Below are 18,408 nucleotides of genomic sequence, written 5' to 3' on the forward strand. Positions count from 1 at the left end.
GCACCGTCTCTAACGCTCAAACGCACCATCTCTAACGCTCAAACGCACCGTCTCTAACGCTCAAACGCACCGTCTCTAACGCTCAAACGCACCGTCTCTAACGCACAAACGCACCGTCTCTAACGCACAAACGCACCGTCTCTAATGCACAAACGCACCGTCTCTAACGCACAAACGCACCGTCTCTAACGCACAAACACACAAACGTACACAGCCCTCCTTTAATTTCTCTGTCAGCCCTAGAACAATCTCCTACACAGCAGGTACTAAATTGGGTGGCATCTCATCTGCCCATCCTGTCTCCTGCTGTGTTGGGTGACAGTGGTGAGGGCAGTGACAGTTGTCAGGTCTCAGGTCTCCTTACCTTCGGCAACGGTGAGCAGGTTGCCAAAGTCTGCAGCAGTGTGTGAAGGCGGGGGCTCAGAATTTTTGACCTGGCCCAGCATGAGGAAGGGGTCGTAGTCAGTGGAGAGGTCAGACAGGCTCAGGAGGTAGTGACTCTGCTGGGTGTGCAGGTTGGAGCCAGAGACACAACAGTGAAGCACCTACCAAACAGGATTGAAAATAGGAGTCAACACCTAGTGAGTTAAAGCAACTACAAGAGAAAAACAGTGGTAATGTGGTAATCTTGCATGTGGCGGTAACCTTGGATACAGTCACTGCTACTGTTCCTTTGCGTGGCTGGCTGCACAGCATCAACGAGCACATGGGACTCATAAATGAGGTACATCACACACTCAAACAGACACTCTACCCAGTCTGCCTGAGATTAAAGCACGCAACAGTGGAGGCATTGACCAACAGCAGGAGCCAGTGAATAGCTGAACACTGATCTTATAGTATCTGAAACACAGGTGAAGTGACTAAGTAAGTTACTAAGTAAGAGGAAAATTATACAGTAATTTCGAATGTAGAGGTTGCAAGAATGGAAGATAATCAGCGAGGCATTGCTTATTGCACTTCGAATGGTTCAGGAACATACGGAGGAGGAATATACGGTCTGTTTGTCATGGTGAGACGGCCATCTAAGAGAAGAGAAGCTCTTTATTGCCACTAATCCATTTCTCCTGTGATGAGTGTATCGATCTGCATAACAGATGGTACGGCATCAGTCCGTTGGGTTGGCAGGACTAGATAAGACCCACTGGGTCAGTTGATTACACTGATTGGACAGGTTTACTCTGTTTGATTTAATTAAGATTTTATCCCCCTGCTCATGTTGCCACACACACACACACACACACACACACACACACACCTGTGTGCTGTAAGCAGAGAAGTGCTTGGAAGCTACGCCTGACATATCAGACAATAGCAAACTGTGGGGCCTCTTACACTGAGTGGGTGGACTTGGTAAACCCTTTGTGGAGGCTGGTCCATGTAAATGAATGGCTAATCCCATTCAACACACACACATACACACTTGGCTGAGGCTCAGAGGAGAGGCGCAGGTTCTGTCATCTGAAACAGTATTGTGTGGGGAAATGCAGACAGTATGTGGATTATTATGCCTAACAGTCCTCTGGGCATGGGGGGGGGGGGGATTAGAGTTTATGGTGAAAAGGCCAGAACCAACCAGCTGCCACACCAAAGCCCCAAAGTGGTTCCTCTGTGGAGGAGAAAAAAAATATTTGGCTTGCTTGACAACTAAGTGGCTGCACCTCACATAGCAACAGTTCCAGGAAGGTAACACACACCCGAACAAACATGGATACGTGCAGATGTGCACAGAGGCACACTCACTCACAGACGCACAAAAACATACACACAAGCAAATAGACCACTCACGCACGCGTACGCACAGCGAGGGGAGGGTGCAGCTGCTGAGGCAGAGAGCAGATGGAGGAGCCGGAGTGGAGCTCCAGTGAACCAATAAGGTCCAGAGCAATCATGCCTTTTACACAGACCAGCCTCGTGCTGTTAGACACAAACACCAAAAAGTTCAAATCCTCAGCAGAGATGCAGAAATGTCCCATCTTTCTTCGGCATTGTGTGAATGGCTCACTTGAGTGTAATCTGCTCATTGATTTGTTAAGGGAAACATATGATACAAATCCAGAAGTGAAGCAGAACAAAGTATGCATAAACAAGACAAATTGCTTTATTCATTTTGTGAGGTTTACTGCTATGTAAATTAGTGCCTAGCTGAAAAGACTGAGTATTGAATAGCTTTATAAACTTTACTGTTATGTGCACAATAGATCAACAAATAACATTGAATTCCTAGATAGCAGCTGCAGTCTGTCATTTTAAGAAATATTCAATTAAAATCTAGACAGGCTTGTAGTTCCAGGCTTATTACGAGGACAAAGAAACATCTAAATAATTTGACCATTTCTTATCAGGGGTGACATCCATATAATGGATGGTGTTTGTTTGGCTACATCTGTCAAACCTTCAATGAATAACACCTCATTAATTTAGCCTGACGCTCAGGCTCTTCCTCAGCATTTAAATCTCTAAATAAGGTTTCAAACCCCTAATGGGTCAAAATAAAAAGACGAGAAAAAACTAAACCTGTTATAAATGAATGTTTTTGAGTATTACATGTGTATTAGCAAACAGGTGGGGTGGTTAGGTGGGCATTCTCACATAACAGTAGAAACTGGAAACAAAAATTGGAAAATTAATTTCCAAGGCGTCATAGAACAAACTTTAAATGTTGAATAGGACATCTGAATAGGTCTGTGGTGGAAGTAAGACAAAGTACTTTGACACTGTATTCTCTCTCTGTTACCCACCCTGTAGATGTAGTCGAGCAGAGGGGCCTTGTGGGATGCGGAGTCCTCCAGCACGGGCATGGTGATGGGCTCCAGCAGCATACTCAGGGGCATGGCCATGCACCAGTCCAGCAGGCACAGCAGTAGAGACACCATTAGCTGAGTCATACAAAGAGAGGAGAGGCCTTATCCATTAGCCCAGAACCCTCCACACACAATGAAGCCTACTGTATGCAAAGATAATCAATAAAACAGCTAGGGAGGGGGATGAGGGTGCGAGTGAGGTAGGGACAGAGAGGGAGGGCTGGAGGGAGAAAAAGAGAGCGAGAGCTGGAGAAAAGACACAAATCGGGCCCAGATAGAGGTAGCAAGTGTTCGTGTCCTATGAAAAAAAGGGTCCTTTAGAATTTCCCCGTACCTTTTTGTCAGCCTCCACTGCCGAGTGCTCTGCGCTCGGCAACAGAAATGCTATAGTAGCCACAAAGATCTGCATGGGACAAAAATAAGGGGACATGTTGATTCTATATATTTCTCAAGTTAAAGAAGATAGCATGTCTGATAAAAGGAGATGGTTAGGTGAGCTGAGGGGGAGCCGTGTCATCCTACCTCAATGATTTTCTTTGGGAGAGAGCGCTCTAGCCTCTGGAGGTGTTCCCAGTGAGAGATGAGGAGCTGAAACAGGTCACAGGCTACATGAGCCACAGCCTTGTTCCCAAACTGACAAGCGAGAGAGAGAGACCCGCTAATTATCAAAATCCAGAAAAGAAACATTAAATTGTACAACCTAAAAGGAAGCGATTCCCAAACGTTCCATAACAAAGCAAATCCATCCGTTCCATAACAAATCTCTCACATACAGAGAGATGAACCTGGAGAAGAGTCCCCTAAGCAAGCAGGTCCTGGGGCTCTGTTCACAAACACACCCCACAGAGCCCCAGGACAGCAACACAATTAGACCCAACCAAATCATGAGAAAACAAAAATATAATTATTTTCAATGTGTCAAGTAATTAACAAAAAACAGAGCAAACTAGAATGCTATTTAGCCCTAACCAGAGTACACAGTGGCAGAATACCTGACCACTGTGACTGACCCAAACTTAAGGAAAGCTTTGACTATGTACAGACTCCGAAGCATAGCCTTGCTATTGAGAAAGGCCACGGTAGGCAGACCTGGCTCTCAAGAGAAGACAGTCTATGTGCACACTGCCCACAAAATGACGAGGAAACTGAGCTGCACTTCCTAATCTCCTGCCAAATGAGATACATATTTTCCTCAGATTACACAGGTCCACAAAGAATTTGAAAACAAACCGGATTTTGATAAACTCCCATATCTACTGGGTGAAATACCACAGCGTGCCAACATAGCAGCAAGATTTGTGACCTGTTGCCACAAGCAAGTAGGGAACCAGTGAAGAACAAAAACCATTGTAAATACAACCCATATTTATGTTGATTTATTTTCCCTTTTGTGCTTTAACCATTTGCACATCGTTACATTACTGTATATATGCATTACACAACATTTGTAATGTCTTTATTCTTTTGGAACTTCTGTGAGTGAAATGATTACTGTTCATTTTTATTGTTTATTTCACTTTTGTATATTATCTACTTCACTTGCTTTGGCAATGTTAATTTTTTGCGTTTATTTTCAGCAAACTTAACATGTGTAAATATGAACATAACAAGATTCAACAACTTAGACATAAACTGAACAAGTTCACACACGTGACTAACAGAAATTGAATAATGTGTCCCTGAACAAAGGGGGGGGGGGGGGGGGGGGGGGTCAAAATCAAAAGCAGCAGTCAGTGTCTGGTGTGGCCACCAGCTGCATTAAGTACTGCAGTGCATCTCCTCCTCATGGACTGCACCAGACTTACCAGTTCTTGCTGTGAGATGTTACCCCACTCGTCCACCAAGGCACCTGCAAGTTCCCAGACATTTCTGGGGGGAATGGCCCTAGCCCTCACCCACCGATCCAACAGGTCCCAGACGTGCTCAATGGGATTGAGATCCGGGCTCTTCGATGGCCATGGTAAAACACTGACATTCCGGTCTTGCAGGAAATCGCGCACAGAACGAGCAGTATGGATGGTGGCATTATCATGCTAGAGGGTCATGTCAGGATGAGCCTGCAGGAAGGGTACCACATGAGGGAGGAGGATGTCTTCCCTGTAACACACAACGTTAAGATTGCCTGCAATGCCAACAAGCTCAGTCCGATGATGCTGTGACACACCGCCCCAGACCATGACGGACCCTCCACCTCCAAATTGATCCCACTCCAGAGTACAGGCCTCGGTGTAACGCTCATTCCTTCAACGGTAAACGTGAATCCGACCATCACCCCTGGTGAGACAAAACCACGACTCGTCAAAGAGCACTTTTTGCCAGTCTTGTCTGGTCCAGCGACAGTGGGTTTGTGCCCATAGGCGACGTTGTTGCCGGTGATGTCTGGTGAGGACCTGCCTTACAACAGGCCTACAGCCCTCAGTCCATCCTCTCTCAGCCTATTGCGGACAGTCTGAGCACTGATGGAGGGATTGTAAGTTCCTGGTGTAACTCAGGCAGTTGTTGTTGCCATCTTGTACCTGTTCTGCAGGTGTTCGGATGTACCGATCCTGTGCAGGTGTTGTTACACGTGGTCTACCACTGCGAGGACGATCAGCTGTCCGTCCTGTCTCCCTGTAGCGCTGTCTTAGGTGTCTCATAGCATTGCAATTTATTGCCCTGGCCACATCTGCAGTCCTCATGCCTCCTTGCAACATGCCTAAGGCACGTTCACACAGATGAGCAGGGACCCTGGGCATCTTTATTTTTGGTGTTTTTCAATCAGTAGAAATACCTCTTTAGTGACCTAAGTTTTCACAACTGTGACCTTAATTGCCTACCGTCTGTAAGCTGTTAGTGTCTTAACGACCGTTCCACAGGTGCATGTTCATAAATTGTTTATGGTTCATTGAACAAGCATGGGAAACAGTGTTTAAACTCTTTACAATGAAGATCTGTGAAGTTATTTGGATTTTTACGAATTATCTTTGAAAGACAGGGTCCTGAAAAAGGTTTCTTTTTTTGCTGAATTTATGTTTCCCATGCCAATAAAGCTCCTTGAGTTGAATTGAATTGAGAGCGTGCGAGAGAGAGCGGACAGTACACGAGAGATCAGGGTTCAAGGTGTTCTGGGAAGTCAACAACGTAGTAGGATGAGTAATTGTATAAAACTATTATGGGGACTCTGGCATAACAGAAAAAGGTATGAAAATGTCTTGGTTCTGCAAAAAACTTTCTTTCAAACTAAAGTTTATGGACCGATTGGCAGACCCAGTTGTGTTGTTAAAAAAGGGGATCTGGAATTCAAGGTACAGAAATAGAATTTCCCCTGTTTTCTAGCAGAATGCTTATTGTCATGTAACAAGAGCAGAAAATGCAGGATTGCAAAAATGGCCCAACACAAAGACAGATCCAGAGATTTCAGCACCTGCTTTCAGAAAAGCACCCCTCCCCCCATTCACCCACTCATCCCCTTTATTTTGGGCCAGCCGGATGTGTGCGTCAGGTTGGGCAGGGCATTGAATACTGCTCCATTAGAGGGGTATTGCACTAGCAAGAAACTTAAATGCTTAAATTGGCCTGCATCCACTGAGAGCGAGTGGTCTGGAAATTACACCACATGCTCTTTTCCCAAAAACCCTCAGGAAACTCTCTCTGCATCTATCCACTGATAGACAGGGGAGCAGAGGTCTTCAAAAACATACTGTACAGGAGTCACGCAACTGATCACCTTGTCACTCACATAGACGCTGATACATAAACACACTCACCTTTAGTGTTACGCCCAGTACATTGATGGCATCCTTGACCTGGTGGTGAATATTATTCTGCATCAGTTCCTCACATACCCACAGGCCCAGACTACACACAGCTATACACCTGGAACACACAGGAGACCAGTGAGAGAATACTGATGCACGCTATGGGAACAATTACATTCTTACTCATGTTGTATCTCTGAAGTGGCATTACCCCCTTTCCATTTTCTTCTTACATTACACAAATAAATCATAAATATTTTATTTCATTATACTATTTCTTAGAAATTTGAACATGAATCCAATCAGTCCCATTCCCTCCACACGACTGTACCTTTCTTCTGTACAACCATCCCGTTCATACCTGGCTGCCTCACAGGGTTCATTCCGTGCCGTCTTCAGTAAGATGTTGACCAGATAGTCCTGAAAGGAGAGGGCAGAGAAGACATGATGATGAACAATCCACTTCATCTACCATCCAAAATGTCCATTTTATTCATCAAGATACTTGAACTCTAACTCCTACACAATTTTTTTATTAGTTTGCTGTCTGAGTGTTTACTGAAAGGACAAAGTAAATGTAAGAACTCTGAATACCTTAATGTCCTCGTTCCCAACGACGATGTTATCAGTTCCAGGAACAGTCTGCAGTAGAGGAATCTGCAGGTAGAGGTTGGGAAAACAGACCAGCGACCCAAGGACAGTCTGTGCGTCAATCCTCGGAGCCTTTCAGATGAAAATAACACATTCATTGTCTCATCACTAAAGAACTCTGATTATGTTGCATGAAACATTTCTCTTGAAGGAAAAGCCTCCAGGAGAAAGTAGAAAAGCCTCCAGTAGAAAAGCCCCCAGGAGAAAAGCCCCCAGGAGAAAAGCCCCCGGGAGAAAAGCCCCCGGGAGAAAAGCCCCCGGGAGCGGCAGCATTATGTCCTTTAACTCACTGAATATGTTGTTTCCATGGAGTTGAATACTGTGTAGTACATTCAACTCACTAATCTGAACTTCTAAATTAAGTATAGAAGAATATGTTTAGCGATCCTAAATACATTTGAATACATATTGCACCACCTTTGATGTAAGCCTGCCTGTGTGTCTGTGTGCGCGTGTCTGTGTACCTCGGCGGTGTCGTGGCTGAGGATGCGTGCTGCAGCGGTGATGAAGTCTCCCACCAGCATAGTGAAGCCAGGCAGGCCCAGGTAGAAGAAGCGTGGGGAACAGGAACGGATCACTGTGTTTAGAACGTCCTGAGAGGGAACACAAACACAGATGGTCATGGTGGTTAGGTCAATGGATGGATTGAATGAGCATTACATTAAACATAGAGCCATATCTTTTGTAGGCAGGTGGCATGTATTCCTGATATTGTGATGGGTGTATTTTGGGGAATGGACAGACACTGAGCTCTGGAAAAGAATGATAGCATAGTAGTGCATCCCAAATTGCTACAAATATGACAACAGTGCACTCAGGAGAGCACAGCATTTCACAGTCCATATCTTACACAAACAAAATGAGTGTGAATGAGGGATGGAGAAAAAGGGAGGGGAAGAAAGAGGCAGCAGATGGGTTGATCACACAGCACAAGGGAAGGGGAATGGTGGAACAAAAGTAGCGCGCGTGCGCGCGCGTACACACACACACACACACACACACAGTATTAAAAAAGTATTGAAGAGGGATTTAAGTATACGTGGGCAGAATGTACCACTTCACAATAATAATGGTGGACTGTCATCTCATTACCCTGTTTGCTAGTAAAGTACAGTACACTGAAAACATGCATTGGGTATATTAATAAAGTACTGTGTCTAATAAAGAACTGAAATAGGTTGCAATGGAAGACCTCACATTGCCTTAAATGTCAGGAGTGAACTGAAATTCTTGAGATAATAATGTAATAGAACTACATAAGGGGGGGGATTGTTTGCTTAACTGTGTGTGTGTGTGTGTGTGTGTGTGTGTGTGTGTGTGTGTGTGTGTGTGTGTGTACACAGCCAAGGTCCAGACCAGGAACACCTGCCTTTAGGATAGCTGTAAACGTGTGTAAATCAGGTGGTTCAAACAGAGGCCTTGTGTCTCACTGAGTCCTAAACCCCAGTACACCTCAGCAAACACCCGACACACTCCTCCCCAACCCCTCCCAACATGAATCCCCTCAAATGAAGCCTTTGTAGACACAGAGTGGGGAAATAAAATAGGAATAGAAAAACAAAGGCAATAAGGAACCAGTCAAAACATAGCGATGTGGCAGCGTTGGGTTTGGAGGCCCATTTTAACCTAATTTCTGCCGTATTTGACCTCTGAGAGGCGTAATGTCGGCTGATCGCCTGAAGTTAGCATTTTAGGGGAAGCAATTAACCTACAAAGTATTTCCATTCTGCCTGTAAGTAAAGGGAGCTGGATGTGAAAGGAGTGTGTGGTAGTAGAGATCTGAGCACTGCTGCGTGCGGTAGGGCTGAGGGTTGGCAGTAGGATTGGCCTGCTCTGCTCTGTTCAACAAAAGGTGCATTAATACAAGCCTGACAGGAGGCTTCTTAACCCTTTCATTCTGCCGTGTTTGGTAGGCACACAACCCACATTTCTTACATGGAATGAAATATTTCCCCATTTACTGGTCATTAGTGACATCATGACACTACTATCAGTTCTTATCACAGAAGGAGTTTGTAAAACAGGGTTTTCCCAGTCCAGGCATGTTAATAGGTAGTGCCGATCTGTATGGCTATGTCAAGGTGGAGAGGTGCTTTTGGAGGGTTTAATCATCAACTAAACCGCTGGGTTTTGAACCGCAGCACAACTCAACTGTCACATTTCCCTCTCTCTCCACAGGCAGCCGTTACACAGATGAAACAATCCCTGTTTCACTGATACATTGGGGGGGGGGGGGGGGGGGGGGGGGGGGGAGAAACTGATGGTTTTGCACAGGGAGAGCAGGTGTTAGAGAGATATTTAATGACTGGCTCACACAACCCTAGCACATTTAATGCACAAGCAACAACTTTTCAGTAGGCTGAACAGCACTCTTATTAAATAGATGACTGCCATTGTGCAAAGGCCAAGGTAATGCTACTGCAGACTCGGTAGACTACACGCGCGCGCGAGAGAGACAGACTGGACACTACCAGTGATATTGGCAGCCAGGAGGAGAGGATGTACCCTCCTTCATAGCCCCTCCTTTTTAGTGAAAAAACCCTGTCATGTTATATTTGCAAACATGTGCAGTGCTTAAATATTGTATAATCAGAGTATTTTGTTGTTGTTGAACATTTCAAGACTAGACAGACCATTAAAATACAAAGAAATGGGGAAAATAGATAGGGAGAATTTGAGTGGGACAGAGTAGACTAAAGAGAGAAGAACAGTAGATTTGGGAGGGATACTGCAGGGGAGGTTGGATAGAGGAAGAAGGAAGGGGGGGATGGAGTAAGAGGCACATTGTTATGTAAAGCAGGCGTGCGGCTGGGCTGTCCCTCCATTGTGTGGCGTGAGGACTCTTTCTCCGGGCAATTTGAACACGCTCCAGCGCCCAGCCAGCTCAGCACTGGCGGCCCAGGCCCCATATTATATTTAGGCACAACAAAAGCTGGAGAATGCCACCCTGTCCCTCCTGGCCGGCCCCCTCATTTCTCTACAACGCATTCCCCGTGAGCTCCCCTTCCTCCCCAGTCTCTCCCTCATCTCTGGCCCCGGTCATCTCCAGCTCCGGTCAACGTGTCACTAATGGAGCGCGACAGACGTCAGTCCATAATTAATCACAAATACACGGCAGGAGCTCAAACATTACTTAACGACATGGAAAACATTCTAATAAGCTTGTCGTGCTGCCAAGGAGCAATATAAACCCGTGGGCAAAGGGAAAAAAAACAAAATATAATTTATTTACAGTCCCCCCCCCCCCCCCCCCTTCAATCTCTTTCCAACTCACTCCCTCTCCTGTTTTTAGAGCAGCCAGCCAGCTAACCAGGCAGGGTGGCAGGGTGTGGTTAGATAGAGGAGGACAGTGTGCCCTCATCACCACCGGCTGGCAGGAGGCGACAGAGCAAGAGGTCTGGAGAGATCCAGCTGAGCAGAGGCCTAGAAAAACGCAAGACTACACTGGCGTGAACCCAGATGACTCTTACCTACGCACAATACATTACTAGCTTCATCAACATTCCTCACATTTACCTTAGCTAGTCCAGAACAAGTGAAAGGGGTAAAGCTAATGCATAAGCAATGTCATCATCAGCAGGACCTATGTCAACACATGACAAGAACATGACAATAAGCATGTGCCATGTACCTCCGACAGTGCACTGCGTCTTGCTGCTCTTGATTCGAAATGACAATGCAACAAAGCTGAGAAGCCTTTGGCTATAGCCCCATCTAGTGTTTTTTTAACCCACCTACACTCCCCCACATTTGGGGGACTAACCTATTTTTTTTATTTTTTATATTAAAATGTTTATTTACTTTTCAAATGTTTTATAATGAACAAAAGTACAAACGCAACACTTTCAAAGATTTTACTGAGTTACAGTTCATTTAATGAAATCAGTCACATGAAATAAATAAATTAGGCCCTAATCTATGGATTTCACATGACTGGGAATACAGATACCTTAAAAAAAGGTAGGGGCTTGGATCAATAAATAGTCAGTATCTGGTGTGACCACCATCTGTCTCATGCAGCGCGACATCTCCTTCACATAGAGTTGATCAGGCTGTTGATTGTGGCCTGTTGAATGTTGTCCCACTCCTCTTCAATGGCTGTGCAAAGTTGCTGGATACGCTGTTGTACACGTCGATCCAAAGCATCTCGAACATGCTCAATGGGTGACATTGCAGGCTATGGAAGAACTGGGACATTTTCAGGTTCCAGGAATTGTGTACAGATCCTTGCGACATGGGGCGGTGCATTATCTTGCTAAAACATGAGGTAATGGCGGCGGATGAATGGCACGACAATGGGCCTCAGGGTCTCGTCACGGTATCTCTATGCATTCAAATTGCCATAAAACGCAAGTGTGTTCGTTGTCCGTAGCTTAAACCTGCCCTTCAGCTTCATTAAATAGTACCCGCAAAACACCAGTCTCAACGTCAACAGTGAAGAGGAGGTGGACTTATAGGCAGAGTTGCAAAGAAAAAGCCATATCTCAGACTGGCCAATAAAAAGAAAAGATTAAGATGGGCAAATGAACAGACACTGGACAGATGAACTCTGCCTAGAAGGCCAGCATTCCGGAGTCACCTCTTCACTGTTGACGTTGAGACTGGACAGATGAACTCTGCCTAGAAGGCCAGCATCCCAGAGTCACCTCTTCACTGTTGACGTTGAGACTGGACAGATGAACTCTGCCTAGAAGGCCAGCATCCCGGAGTCACCTCTTCACTGTTGACGTTGAGACTGGACAGAGGAGCTCTGCCTAGAAGGCCAGCATCCTGGAGTCGCCTCTTCACTGTTGACGTTGAGACTGGTGTTTGGCGGGTACTATTTAATGACGCTGCCAGTTGAGGACTTGTGAGGCGTCTGTTTCTCAAACTAGACACTAATGTACTTGTCCTCTTGATTAGTTGTGCACCAGGGCCACCCACTCCTCTTTCTATCCTGGTTAGAGCATTGTATTGTGAAGGGAGTAGTACACAGCGTTGTATGAGATATTCAGTTTCTTGTCACCTCTCAGAACAAGAATAGACTGACGAGTTTCAGAAGAAAGTTATTTGTTTCTGGATATTTTGAGCCTGTAATTGAACCCACAAATGCTGATGATCCAGATACTCAACTAGTCTAAAAGCCAGTTTTATAGCTTTTTTTAATCAGAACAACAGTTTGCAGCTGTGCTAACATAATTGCAAATGGGTTTTCTAATGATCAATTAGTCTTAAAATTATAAACTTGGATTAGCTAACACAACGTTCCACTGGAACACAGGAGTGATGGTTGCTGATAATGGGCCTCTGTACGCCTATGTAGATATTCCATTAAAAATCAGCCATTTCCAGCTACAATAGTAATTTGTCTACACTGTAATTCAGATACATTTTATGTTATTTTAAATCAACAAAAAATTTGCTATTCTTTAAAAAACAAGGACATTTCTAAGTGACTCCAAATTTTTGAACGGGGCAGCAGGTAGCCTAGTGGTTAGAGCGTTGGGCCAGTAACCAAAAGGTTGATGGATCAAATCCCTGAGCTGACAAGGAAAAAAATCTGTCATTCTGCCCAACCTACTGTTCCCCGGTAGCCCGTCATTGTAAATAAGTATTTGTTCTTAACTGACTTGCCTAGTTAAATAAAGGTTACATTAAAACAAATATTAATATGACTGGCAATCAGGAGGGACTTTCCTTTGTATATGAAATCAGGACCATCCCTCTTGACCTTTCATTTGGTCCCACTCATCAGTAAAAACTTGAGACCTCGCCACTTTTTTTTGCAATCAAACCTTGTACTTTTTATGAGTGAAACTACAGCCACAGAATGCAACAGTCCCAAGCTGAACTCCCAGAGCGGTCCCATTCTCTTGTGTTTGATAATGGCTCCCTCTTCTGGCCTTAGTTACAGGAATCTACATCAAGTTGTTTCCACATTTACAGTACAGGGAACATAGAATAGCACATGAAAACAGGAGAGGCAATGTTTCGACCCCTGTGGATCTTCGTCAGGCTTCCTCTTGGCCATACCTGTCTCACATGGACCCCTCATACTGAATAGATGTATTATTAGCCGAAACCTGCTTAGTATAAAACTAACAGTGTCTGACAAAAATGTCCATGTGTTACCTGGTCCTCGCTGGTGAAGCCCTTGTGCATGACTTGGTAGAGATGGACCAGGAAGTCACTGTTGGGCAGCACATCCTGGTTCTTAGTCATCATCTCACAGATTAGTTTATAGGCCTGCAGCTTCCCCATCTTGAACTCTGATGGCAGCATGGTGGCCTGTGGGGGAGAGGGGGGAGGGAGAAAGGAGGCGAGAGGGAGAGCCACATGCATGTCTTTGATAGTTAGGTGATGTGTGTAGATGCAGTGGACCTTTGAGCAGCTGACTCACCTTGAAGAGCCAGGAGGCCAGCATTCTGAGAGGAGGGATGAAGACAGGGCGGGGAGGAGATGACTGGTTATCCACACTGATGCCCAGGTTGTCCCGGATCTGCAATTAGTGCATAACTGCATTAGCTTGATTTAAAATCTACAGAATACAGTGCCTTGCGAAAGTATTCACCCCCCTTGGCGTTTTTCCTATTTTGTTACGTTACAATCTGTAATTTAAATGGGTTTGGATTTGGATTTCATGTAATGGACATACACAAAATAGTCCAAATTGGTGAAGTGAAAAAAATAACTTTAAAAAATAATAATTTAAACGGAAAAGTGTTGCGTGCATATGTATTCACCCCCTTTACTATGAAGCCCCTAAATAAGATCTGGTGCAACCAATTACCTTCAGAAGTCACATACTTAGTTAAATAAAGGCCACATGTGTGCAATCTAAGTGACACATGATCTGTCACATGATCTCAGTATATATATATATATATATACATACACACACACTGAGATCATGTGACTAAAAATATGGAAGATACTCTGGTCAGATGAGACTAAAAATGATATCTTTGACCATCAATGAAAGCGCTATGTCTGGCGCAAACCGAACACCAGTGAAGCATGGTGGTGGCAGCATCATGCTGTGGGGATGTTTTTCCATCGGCAGGGACTGGGAAACGGGTCAGAATTGAATGAATGATGGATGGCACTAAATACACAAGAATTCTTGAGGGAAACCTGTTTCAGTCTCCCAGAGATTTGAGAGTGAGACGGAGGTTCACCTTTCAAGCAGGACAATGACCCTAAGCGTACTGCTAAAGCAACACTCGAGTGGCTTAAGGGGAAACATTTAAATGTCTTGGAATGGCCTAGCCAAAGCCCAGACCTCAATCCAATTGAGAATCAGTGGTATGACTTAAAGATTGCTGTACACCAGCGGAACCCATCCAACTTGAAGGAGCTGGAGCAGTTTTGCCTTGAAGAATAGGCAAAAATCCCAGTGACTAGATGTGCCAAGCTTATAGAGACATACCCCAAGAGACTTGCAGCTGTAATGTTTTGCATCTTCAAAGTGGTAGGCATGTTGTGTAAATCAAATGATACAACACCCCCCCCCCCCCCCCCCCAACACCCCCCCCAAGCCACTGTAGATGACTGAATAGATGACATGTCATCTAGGCCGATGAGAGTGTTTGGAGGCTGGGCTTACCTTAGCCAATTTGTGCCACAGGTCGTAGAGGTAACTGAACACCTTGGCGTGGATCCTGGGGCAGCGGATGCTGTTGACATCCCCCAGGATACCCAGAATCCTCCTCCAGAGCACAAAGGCTGAGTCAGCGTGCCAGCCTGTTAGGCTCCCGCCTGCAATGATGCTGACATCATCAGTCAGACACTCACTGCTGTCTACAAGGCCAGAGAGGGCGAGAGAAAGATAGAGTGAGAAAACTCTGATTTACTACTGTATAAACTCGATTGTAAAACACTACAACTCTAGGCCTGTCCACACCTCGGACAATGAGGTGATTCAACACAGAGATCGATTTTGCCCAGTTATCAGAGTCACAAACGGCTGAACAGATGATGGGTGGAATAGGGGTGTGTGGATTGGGTATAGGATAAACAGTGCAACACAGAGGGTGATGGGCAGGGCAGGCTAAAAGAGGGTGTGTAGGGGAGATAGTAGGGACAGTAGCAGTACCCAGGTCCTGAGGCATGTGTAACACAGACTGATGCATGGTGTCCTCCAGGAGCTGGGGGCAGTCCCGGCACTCAGGGTGCACGAGCAAAGCTGGCGAGGCGGGGGGGTGCTGGTGGTGCTGGTGCTGAGACAGTGGTGCGGAGTGGGGAGAGAGGGCACACTCGGGACCTAAAACAAGACAAGGGGACAACGAGGAGACAGCGGAGCTTGAGGGAGCACAGGGACAGGAGGACAGAGGCTGTGAATTTACATTGAATCAATTTAGGAGCACAGACGAGGTGGGGTGGTCCCCCAGAAGACACTGTACTGTAGAGCAGATCACCTTTTCCCAGACAGAGGCTGGCTATGAAGACTATTCTAATCCTCTGAAAGGTCAGGCTGCTCTGAGATAAATCCCATCACCACCCACAGGCAGACACACACCTCAGGTGAACATGACAACGTCACCAAGACTCATTAACCTCCATCAATCCCCCCAGAAACCTTACCCAGACCTGAAGCCACCCCTGCACCCCCCTGTCCAGTCCAATCCAGTCCATTACCTGCAAGGGCCTCATTGTGGCTGAGCAGCAGGTTCCTCTGGCTCCCTGTGTCTGCTTTGACCCCTAGCTGGGCTGAATGGAAGTCTGCCTCCTCCTCAAACGCCTGCCAGGCCAGCAGGCTGCTGTCAGCGTCGTTCAGGTAGCCGTTGGATGTCTCGCTGCTCACACTCTCACCTGACGAGCGAAGGAGAGAGAGGTCAATGTTATAGTTCTGAGACAAAGTGTGAGACGGGTGAAAGACAGCTGTAAATTCTCACTTTTCTCCCGGAGCTGGAGCCTTGTGCATGTGTTGTGTCCCTCTACAGGGTAGTCCAGCTCAGCTGGACTGCTGCTCCGCCGGATCAGAATCTGGGAGCACAGAGGGAGAAGTCATCAGTGGGTGTTTCAGAGGTGCCTCTATCAGACTGCAACAGATGCCCTGCAGAAATACTAATTCAAAGCGAGAGGGTCATTGATTTTGCATCAGATGTGTGACTCACCAAGGGTGGGTCGCCATCTCTCCTCCCTTCTGACGTCCTGCCATCGGAGACACAGGAGTTGTTGGGGGAGTACGCTCTCTTCTGGCCTGGAAGTCACACAGTGTCTGTTATCATACTGGACACACACACACACAGCAGACAGCCAGTCTACTCTGGTCATAAATATGTTTCTAGTCTCATCCCTACATCTCTAGATGCAGGATCAGAAATATGAGTTTTAGCCTGTAGGCTTCAACGCACATAAATCACTGTATGGATGGATACATTGTTAGCATGAGTCTAAATAGCTCCTCCAGGCCAGCTAAAAGGCCCTATGTTAGAACATGCCCTCATGCTGTGTGTGTTTGCGCACCCATTGTTGTATCCCTACCTGGGAAGGTGTCAGACAGTTGCTGTGTGATGTCGGAGGTGCTGCTGCTGCGTGGTAGAGGGCTGTCACCAGACTCCAGGTCTCCGTCTCCCCCACACTCAGACAGCTGGCCCTCCTCCACGTCTGAGCACCATGACCAGGGGGGACAGGGGGGACAGAGCGTTAGAGCAATGCATCAGGCAAGGCTCATCTCATACACACTACACCTGATCATTTTCTACCACACAGCATTCTGGAAATTTAAAATGATTACATTGCTTTAGCCACATAGTGAGATGGGAAAGGAACATATAGTTCTAAACATTAAAACATACATTAGAACAGACTAGTATAGAATCTTCTTTAGACAGTCATCCTATTTACTTTCTATCCACTTCAAATGTTAGTAAGTAGCTGTGAAAAATAACGTGGGTTTCTACTCCATTGACAGTGGAATTGGAGACAGCATATAAATAGTGAAAGACAGACAGGGTGAAGGTGTGAGGCCACCACACAGACAGGGCGAAGGTGTGAGGCCACCACACAGACAGGGCGAAGGTGTGAGGCCACCACACAGACAGGGCGAAGGTGGGAGGCAACCACACAGACAGGGCTGAGGTGGGAGGCAACCACACAGACAGGGCGGAGGTGGGAGGCCACCACACAGACAGGGCGAAGGTGGGAGGCCACCACACAGACAGGGCGAAGGTGGGAGGCCACCACACAGACAGGGCGAAAGTGGGAGGACACCACACAGACAGGGCGAAGGTGGGAGGACACCACACAGACAGGGCGAAGGTGGGAGTCAACCACACAGACAGGGCGAAGGTGGGAGTCAACCACACAGACAGGGCGAAGGTGGGAGTCAACCACACAGACAGGGCGAAGGTGGGAGTCAACCACACAGACAGGGGGAAGGTGGGAGTCAACCACACAGACAGGGCGAAGGTGGGAGTCAACCACACAGACAGGGCGAAGGTGGGAGTCAACCACACAGACAGGGCGAAGGTGGGAGTCAACCACACAGACAGGGCGAAGGTGGGAGGACACCACACAGACAGGGCGAAGGTGGGAGGACACCACACAGACAGGGCGAAGGTGGGAGTCAACCACACAGACAGGGCGAAGGTGGGAGTCAACCACACAGACAGGGCGAAGGTGGGAGTCAACCACACAGACAGGGCGAAGGTGGGAGTCAACCACACAGACAGGGCGAAGGTGGGAGTCAACCACACAGACAGGGCGAAGGTGGGAGGACACCACACAGACAGGGCGAAGGTGGGAGGACACCACACAGACAGGGCGAAGGTGGGAGGACACCACACAGACAGGGCGGAGGTGGGAGGAGACCACACAGACAGGGCGGAGGTGGGAGGAGACCACACAGACAGGGCGGAGGTGGGAGGAGACCACACAGACAGGGCGGAGGTGGGAGGCGACCACACAGACAGGGCGGAGGTGGGAGGCCACCACACAGACAGGGCGGAGGTGGGAGGCCACCACACAGACAGGGCGAAGGTGGGAGGCCACCACAAAGACAGGGCGAAGGTGGGAGGCCACCACACAGACAGGGCGAAAGTGGGAGGACACCACACAGACAGGGCGAAGGTGGGAGGACACCACACAGACAGGGCGAAGGTGGGAGTCAACCACACAGACAGGGCGAAGGTGGGAGTCAACCACACAGACAGGGCGAAGGTGGGAGTCAACCACACAGACAGGGCGAAGGTGGGAGTCAACCACACAGACAGGGCGAAGGTGGGAGTCAACCA

General features: G+C 47.0%; 1 protein-coding gene across 5 annotated transcripts in view; it reads right to left on the reverse strand.

The window, feature by feature from the left end:
• The window catches only part of LOC110498370 (ral GTPase-activating protein subunit alpha-2), a 190,110-nt gene that overhangs the window by 75,086 nt on the left and 96,616 nt on the right, over window positions 1-18,408 (reverse strand). For all 5 annotated transcript variants that reach the window (XM_036954948.1, XM_036954949.1, XM_036954951.1 and 2 more), the window contains 16 exons: window positions 16,658-16,780; window positions 16,288-16,373; window positions 16,066-16,156; window positions 15,809-15,982; window positions 15,267-15,434; window positions 14,778-14,971; window positions 13,572-13,670; window positions 13,304-13,459; window positions 7,657-7,785; window positions 7,136-7,264; window positions 6,903-6,961; window positions 6,551-6,659; window positions 3,327-3,437; window positions 3,139-3,207; window positions 2,742-2,879; window positions 365-545 (listed from right to left, as the gene is read on the reverse strand). In XM_036954948.1, coding sequence (XP_036810843.1) covers window positions 365-545; window positions 2,742-2,879; window positions 3,139-3,207; window positions 3,327-3,437; window positions 6,551-6,659; window positions 6,903-6,961; window positions 7,136-7,264; window positions 7,657-7,785; window positions 13,304-13,459; window positions 13,572-13,670; window positions 14,778-14,971; window positions 15,267-15,434; window positions 15,809-15,982; window positions 16,066-16,156; window positions 16,288-16,373; window positions 16,658-16,780 — 2,016 coding nt within the window. The remainder of the gene's footprint in view (window positions 1-364; window positions 546-2,741; window positions 2,880-3,138; window positions 3,208-3,326; window positions 3,438-6,550; window positions 6,660-6,902; window positions 6,962-7,135; window positions 7,265-7,656; window positions 7,786-13,303; window positions 13,460-13,571; window positions 13,671-14,777; window positions 14,972-15,266; window positions 15,435-15,808; window positions 15,983-16,065; window positions 16,157-16,287; window positions 16,374-16,657; window positions 16,781-18,408) is intronic.

Source organism: Oncorhynchus mykiss, chromosome 19 (assembly GCF_013265735.2).
Source record: "Oncorhynchus mykiss isolate Arlee chromosome 19, USDA_OmykA_1.1, whole genome shotgun sequence".
In the NCBI taxonomy this organism is placed as follows: domain Eukaryota; kingdom Metazoa; phylum Chordata; class Actinopteri; order Salmoniformes; family Salmonidae; genus Oncorhynchus; species Oncorhynchus mykiss.